Source organism: Octodon degus, unplaced genomic scaffold, assembly GCF_000260255.1.
Source record: "Octodon degus isolate 3935 unplaced genomic scaffold, OctDeg1.0 scaffold00233, whole genome shotgun sequence".
NCBI classification, from domain to species: Eukaryota; Metazoa; Chordata; class Mammalia; order Rodentia; family Octodontidae; genus Octodon; species Octodon degus.
The window spans coordinates 74658-82497 of NW_004524809.1; the positions used below are offsets into that span (position 1 = coordinate 74658).

The 7840-nt window shown below is 48.7% G+C and overlaps 1 protein-coding gene across 1 annotated transcript in view; it reads right to left on the bottom strand.

Moving 5' to 3' along the window:
* The window catches only part of Copg1 (coatomer protein complex subunit gamma 1), a 25381-nt gene extending 20382 nt beyond the window's left edge, over nt 1-4999 (bottom strand). Inside the window, exons 1-10 of the mRNA XM_004645596.3 lie at nt 4848-4999; nt 3830-3882; nt 2886-2966; nt 2623-2694; nt 2416-2495; nt 1701-1776; nt 1444-1536; nt 1026-1112; nt 431-588; nt 84-217 (exon numbers count right to left, since the gene is read on the bottom strand). Coding sequence (XP_004645653.1) covers nt 84-217; nt 431-588; nt 1026-1112; nt 1444-1536; nt 1701-1776; nt 2416-2495; nt 2623-2694; nt 2886-2966; nt 3830-3882; nt 4848-4884 — 871 coding nt within the window. The 5' untranslated portion in view covers nt 4885-4999. The remainder of the gene's footprint in view (nt 1-83; nt 218-430; nt 589-1025; nt 1113-1443; nt 1537-1700; nt 1777-2415; nt 2496-2622; nt 2695-2885; nt 2967-3829; nt 3883-4847) is intronic.
* Between the last annotated feature and the right edge of the window lie 2841 nt (nt 5000-7840).

Genomic DNA, 7840 nt, shown 5'->3' on the forward strand with positions numbered 1-7840 from the left:
AAATATCCCAGGGACATTGGTTCCCCCTCTCCCATTTCTGGCCTCAGGTTGCTTCCTAAGTGACAGATGGAGCACTCACAGACCTGACACTGCTGGAGCCAGCTCTTTGGCACTGCAGCCTGGCAGATTGACGATGGCTGAAGCAGCTTCATACACCACCATTTCATGTTTGTTTCGCAAGCAGCTCTCAATGAAGTCAAACAGTGGACTGTCGCGGCTGTAAGAGACCCACAGGTAGCAAGAATCCGGGGACAGAATGTGCTATAATTCTAGCACTACGGAGGCTGAGGCAGGGGGATCATTTTGAGTTCAAGACCAGCCTGGACTACAAAGTGAGCTTAAGGCCAGCCAAGACAAAAAAAAAAAGCTGGAGACAGCTCAGTACAACAGGACCAAGGCAGGCTCTGATGGGAGGATGCATGATGCTCACCTGCCGTCCTCCTCTTCTAGTTGCTTGCTGGCCACTCGGATCATCATGCAGTAGGCGAAGGGTGACTTCAGGCCATGCCGGGTGAACTTGCTGATCATCTTGTTGACAGCCAGGCGGTCGTTCTTTCGCACATGGTACAGGAGCCCCAGTGCATGGTACTGGAGGACAGCAACAGCAGGGGACACTGGCTGTATGGCCCTGCAGAGGTCACTATGTGTCTGTCAAGCTTCAGCCTTCTGAGATGGGGGTTTTCACTATATAGCTCAGGCTGGCCTCAAATTCATAGCAATCCTCCTGCCTCAGCCTTCCAAGTGCTGGGATTACATTCATGTACCACCATATCACACCTGTTATATTTTTTTTTTTTATGTGTGTGGTATAGAGGACTGAGCCCAAGGCCTTTCTACTGAGCTACTGCCACATTCACTTTTTAACTTTTTTTTAAATAGCATCTTGCTAAGTCACTAAGTAACCTAGGTTAGGCTGGAACTTGTGTTCTTCCTGCCTCTGCCTCCTAGAATGCTGGTATTATGGGCATGTACCACCACCCTGTCTCCGCCTGAGTGTTTTCAGTATCTCTGCCCTTGTACCTTACCTGAACCATGATGTTATCGCTGGATGCTGCCTCCTGAGCCTCATTCACCCAGCGCTTGACCATGTCAAAGCTACACTTCAGCAGGTGCTGCAGGTACAGGGCAGGTGAGGGTCAGCCAGGACAGCCACTTGTTGCCCACCCTGGGCAGGGCTCCCAGGCTTCTTCCAGATGTAGTCCATAGCCTCAACATCCCCAGCTCTCACCTTTCACTAAAACCCAACTCCAATACCCTGTCATCCCACAGGTGATTCAAGGTCATGCACCATGGCCCTGCCGAACAACCCAGGGTCTCTTCATAGGAGATGGGTAGGACACTCAGACATGGTATACAGAACTATTCCTCCACCCCCACTGGAAAAGGACTAATATTTTCTCCTGTTTTCCTTCTATCCCACAGGGCCCAGCCGCATCTACATACCAGGGAAGACACCAAGGCAGAACTAGAGACACTGGGCACCTTGTCCACAATAGCCTGCTTCATGTAGCGCTCAATGGCCTGCAGCATGGTACTCTGCGGGGACAGAAGTAGAGAAGTGGGGACCCTCAGGAGTACAGTTATAGGGTATAGAGGAGGAATATGAGTAAGACAACAATTGAGGTGTTCTTGCACACCCCAGCCCAGGCAACAGGGAACAGCTGAAAGTGTGTGCAGAATGCAGGAAGGCATGGACTCACGTCAGTGATCTGGCACAGGGCACGCACAGCCGGGCCCCTATAGTTGTCCTCTTTCCCAGTCATGTCTTTTGTCAGGCTGCAGGGGACATGGAATGTCATTGACATGCAGGGTGCTGACACCAGCCCAGTCCTCTCCAGCTCCCCTGCTGCCACACCTGCCTAGGGTACTACACAAGTCTCTTAGCTCATGCTGAACCCATTCCTTCTACCAAGCCAAAAGGCAGTGGGACATGTGGTGCATACCTATAATCCCAGCATTAGGGGAGCTGAGGCAAGAGGATCACCGTGAGTGAAATCACCAGTCTAGGCCAGCCTGAACTACATGGTGAGACCATGTCTCAAAAAAACTAAACAAAAAAGGGGCCAGGGATTTAGCTCAGTGGCACAGCACCTGCCTGGCAAGCATGAAGTCCTGAGTTGGATTCCCAGCACCAAAAAAAAAAAAAAAAAAAAAAACTAAACAAAACAAGTCCTAAGCTGTCTCAGATGACTGAGAATCACAGAAATAAGGATTTGTCCCTAAGTCAAGGCCAGGCAAGTCAAAGGGAAACAGACCACTTTGGAGGCTGTGCTTTTACAAACTACAGGATGAGGGACAGTAGAGGAAAGGGCATCTGGCCCTATGCCAACCAAAAGCCTCTTCATCTGTAAAAAATCACCAAAGGGTGTGTCAACAGACCCCATGGAAGAGCCTCCCATTGCACCCTAGAATCACCTGCTGGTAACGATGATGACATCCTCTGCAATGCAAGACATCTCCTTGATGGTCAAGTAGCACATTCGCCGTAGTGTGGGCTAGGAAAGACATGGGAAAAGGCCTATCAGTCTGCTCAGTGAGGACACCAGAACCAGAAGAAATCACCAGTCTAGGCAAAGGCAGCCCATATCTTTCTGAAGGGAAAGCTGATTCAGGGACACTTACGTCATTGGACTGAAAAAGTTTGGTCATGGCAAAGAAGGCCTCCGTTGCTTCAGTGGTCCCCAGGTGCTCCCCCTGTGGTGATCAAGAAAGAAACAGCCTGGGACACAGGACTCAGGTCCCACACAGCTCCGCCAAAGGCAAAGGCAGTGAGTCAAAGAAGGATGCATAGGAGACCCAGAGCTACAATGTAAGAGAGGCTATCAAACAGTCCAAAGGTGCACCCTTCTCAACAGTCCCCAGCAACCTTCCCCTTGCCCACTTACCTGGTTTATGAGGTAAAGAATCTTGGTGAGGATGTGGGCACATTTCCGAGGGTTGATGGGAGTTTCATTAAAGACACGGGCCTAAGAAAAAGTCATTGAGGGTATTAGCTGTGAGCCCAGTTCATTTGCCTTCCACTGAATTCCCTCTGGTACTTCAAGGTCTGAGAAGTCACAGAAGAAACATATACACCAGTCTATGCAAGATTATCTCACAAGGAAAGAGTTTGTTTTTAAATAATCTATTAAGAGTTCCTAAAAATCCCCCCTAACTTTTAGAGATGTGCTGACCTACTGACTAGCAAATGCTTGGCAAATATTTTTAAGTGGAAAGAGAAATGAAGAAAAGAAATCTGAGGGGCTGGTGAGATGGCTCAGTGGTCTAATGCACCTACTTAGAACAAGCTTAGCAAAAAGCACATGGACCGCGGTTCAATCCCCCAGCACCACATGCCAGCCAGCCCCACCCCCTGGTGGGCTGAGCTGGACACACACACACACACACACACACACATAAATTTAAAAAAAAAATTAAAAAAAAAGAAAAAGAAAAGAAATCTGAGCTTTACAAGGGCTGGCCAGATAGCTCAGCGTACTCAAGTGCCTGCTGAGGCAGAGCATCGCAGCCAGAGTTCCATCCCCTGAGTGCCATACCAGACCCGCCCCCAGGGTGATCCACTGGGTGTGGTGGCGCCTGCCTGTAATCCCAGCACTTGGGAGGCTGAAAACAGGAGGATCACTAGGAGTCCAATCTACATAGTGGGACCCTGTACCAAATACATTAAAAAAAAAAAAGCCTAAGCTTTACAAACTCTACAAAAACCAAGTTTTTCGGCACAGGCTTTCTTTGCAGTCACTCTGAAAATCAGCACTCTGAAGGAGTCAGTATTCTGGCTGTACTGTTGGTGAACATTCATGACGAGGACGGAGGCACATGTAACACTGACCTCCTGGAGTACTGAACTTTTCTCCAGGTGCTGGAATGGGTTGGAGCCTCCACCTACAGTCAAAGAGAACAAAGGAAACCAGTTTCAGAGAGCGATCCTGAGCTTTAAAACTCCTAGACACATTAAAGAGAAAGCTTGGGGCCAGGGAGATGACTCATTGGAATAAGTGCTTCCCTGGCAAGCGCAAGGGTCTGAGTTCAATTCCCGGTTCCACCAAAAATAAAGAGAAAGCTGTCCCAGCTCTCTACCCTGGACTCCTCCAGAATGGCACTTGAGGCTCTACAGTCTGACTATAGATCCTACCACGATTTTTCCACTCTGCCCCAACCCCCAGAAGCCCTGACAGTCCTCTGTGCCACCTCCTGCAGTCATTCATGAATCTGTACTTAACTAAATCCCTAGGTGCAAAAAAACAAAAACAAAACAAACAAACAAAAAAAAACAACCTGTGACCAAATTTCCCTCACTGCAGGCACCCATTTGTAACCAATTATGTGCGTGACTACCCACGTGATGTCAGTTTCCTGCATTCCATGACCATTCTAATACTGTAAACCTCTTGTCCTACCACAGGATCAGGACGCCTACAGAGCCTGGCATGCAGCAGGCGCTTAATCTGTTTTCGGATCCAATGAATGAAGAGCCCACGCTTGTCACCTACAGCACCAGTTAAGCCCCTATGCAGCCAGCACCAACGCAGGCCAAGCAAATACCAAAAAGTTGGACAGAAACGGCACAAGGTGCATCCGGCCCGGCCCCCTCCTTTGACAGACGGGGGAAACCGTGGCCCACACAGGATCATGACGGGCACAAAGTCGGTCAAGCAGTACGTCCCGGCTGAAGCTCACATGTGGGAGGAGGCGGGGATCTCCTGTTAGGCAGATTGAGACCCGAGCCTCTGCGTGTCACTGGGCTTCGGAGCTAGCGCCAGGACAAAGGCCGCGAGGGAGGGCTCCCACGGAAGGCTAGAGAACCTGCGCTACAGGCCGGCCTCCCCCAGTCCTTCCGGACCCCTCACCCGACTCCTCGTCCTTCTTGTCGAATTTCTTCAACATCCTGACGCCAGTCGGGGCGCAAGCAGCGGCGCTAGGAGGTATCGACGCGGTGCACTACGACTCCCCGGCCCGCGTCCCACCCGGACCACTTCCGGGCTCCGGCGGCCACGTCGCCCTGCGCTCTGCGCCTGCGCGCCCCGCGCCCCGCGCCTGCGCACACCGCGCCGCCGCCGCCGCGTCCCGTTAACTCTGTCCACGCCGCCGCGGCGACGGGGTGGGGGTGGGCGTGGGGGTGGGGGCCCCGCGGCCCGCGGGGTAGAGGCTTGAAGACCCCACAGTGACCCAGGCCTATTTTCAGTCCTTACGCAGACCTGATGTAAGGGCTTTCGGACATGAGGGATGCAGCGCCCCGACCCACAGGGGATACCCAGTTAACGTCACCTGTCGTTACTGTCACATCCAGGAGGCCTTCTTGACAGCGCCTCACTCGAGCCTGACGTTTTTACTCTGTTTCTTCTACTGTCTTTCGCTGTCTGCCAGGGATAATATTGGTGGGTAATAGTGGCTTCGTGGGTGTATGAGTGAACAAATGCAGGACATTGCTGAACTAATTCGTTTCTGCCCAACCCTGGTCACGCCTGCTCCTGGCGCACGTCGCTTCGTATTTATCAACGTCCAAGGAGCTTCCCGAAGGAAAGGCTGGGCCTGGGGCTGCAGTGTCGCCTGGCGCTGGGGCCAGCGGGCCACCACAGGAGAATGCCGCGTCGCCCCAGCTTGACCGCCCGGGGACCCACGCGGGACCGCGGAGGCTGAGGTGAGCACGGGCGGCGCGGCCCGAGGCGGGATGGCCAGGCGCCGCGACGCGCGACGGTAGGTTGCTTGGAGAGGGGCCAGTTCCCAAACCTGGCGAGCCGGGTGCGGAGAGGCAGGGCTGGGCCAGGGATCGCAGGTGACAATTCAGCCTGAGGAGTAGCAGCCTTTACTGTTCAACTTGGCAGAACCTGAGAGTGGATCACGCCCCAACGGGAACTTGTCAAGAGCCAGAAATGATCGAAACCCATCATCCATAATGCTGCAGCTCAGTAGAAAGAAATTACCCAATTAAAAAAAAAAGGAAAGAAAATTTCAGCTGCAACAATTAGCAGCAAGATGGTTGGAAAAATCCTAAATGTTCATTGAAAGGTGATAATTAAGAAAATGATGATATATATTGGATGAAATATTCTACACTAGGTGGTGGCCCACACCTCTCATCCTAGCACTCAGGAAGCTGAGACAGGAGGCTTGCTGTGAGTTCGAGGTCAACCAGGGCTTTGTAGTGAGTTCAAAGCCAGCCTTCACTACATAGCAAGACCTTGTTTCAAAACACCAAAGGGGTGGGGCAGAAAAAAATTGAATATTTATTGAATTGTGTTAAAATAATGAAATACAGGTGATTGTTTGGGTTAAAATATCCTTTTATGGGATTCTATTCTGCAGACTACCAAGAACAATTTCTCCTATACACTTCTGACCACGAGAATTGTGGACTGTGGCTCCAGCTCTGAATATGGCCACACCTATAATTACAAGGATTTTTTTTATTTTATTATTTTTAAATGCAATATGCATTCATTATAATTGCTATGTCCTTTGTAGAAACACAGGATACAGAAAGGGCAAGAAGGAGCCAGAGATTTAGCTCAGCAGCACAGAACCTGCCTGGAAAGCACAAGGTCCTGAGTTCAATTCATTGTCCCAAACAAAAAAACACAAAACCAGAAAGAGCAAGAAAAAGATGAATGTGGTAGCACATGACTGTGACCCCAGCACTCTGGGAAGCGGAGGCAGAAGGATTGCAAGTTTGAGCCCAGCCTACCAACTTAATTTAACAAGACCCTATTTCTACATAAATGAAAAGAGTTGGAAAGGTCCTGGGTTCAGTCCCCTGTACTGGGAGAAAGAAGATCTATTTAACTCTGTAGCATGAATCTGTATTTCATTTTTATGACTGAATAATATCCCACTTTATGGCTATAACATGTTTTGTATATCCACTGATGGACATTGGGGGCTCTTGTGAATAATCCTGCTGTCAATGTTAATATACAAGTTTTTTGGGTTGGGTTGGGTTTTGTCTTTAGGGGTTTTATTTTGTTTTGTTTTGAGACAGGGTCTTACTATGCAGTTCAGACTGGCCTTGAATTCACTTTGCAGTGATCCTCCTATCAGCACCCAAGCATTGGGATTATAGACATGCACTGCCACACGTGACTTGGTGGTTATATATATATATATATATATATATATATATGTATGTTTTTTTTTTTTTTGGAGATAGTGTCCAGCCTGGCTTCTTTGAACTTCCTATGGAGTCTGGGCTGGCCCAATATTGTGATTCTCTTCTCTCAGCCTTCAGAGTAGCTAGAATTACTGACATGTGTCTCCATGCCCAGTAAACACACACACACACACACACACACACACACGAAAGCATGTTTCACTTTCTGGATAGGGTCCTCAGAGCTACAAATGCTTTTTTATTTTATTTATTTATTTATCTTTGCAGAACTAGGGATTGAACTCAGGACCTAGGACTTACCAGGCAAGTGCTTATTCTACTGAACTATCTCCCTAGCCCTACAACTGCTTTTAATTTTGATGAAATTCCACTTAATTGTTTTGTCTTTCATTGCTTGGGCTTTTGGTGTCATACCTAACAAATAACTGCTTTAGCCAAGGTCATTAAGTTTTACCTTATTTTCTATGAGTTTTATGTTTTGCCTCTTATTTTCCTTTAGGTTTTTACATGATGTAAGGTAGAGGTCCAACTTAAGGAGTCCTGGAACCATTTGCTGAAAAGATTATTCCTTTCTGCATCGAATTGTGTATCATCGTTGTTGAAATCAATTTTTCATTAATGTATGAACTTTTCATTCTATTCCTGTGACCTATATACTCTAGTTTTGAAAGAGGTTATCATTAGAGGAAACTGGGAAAGGGTACCAAGATCTCTCTGTATTATTTTTTGTAATTG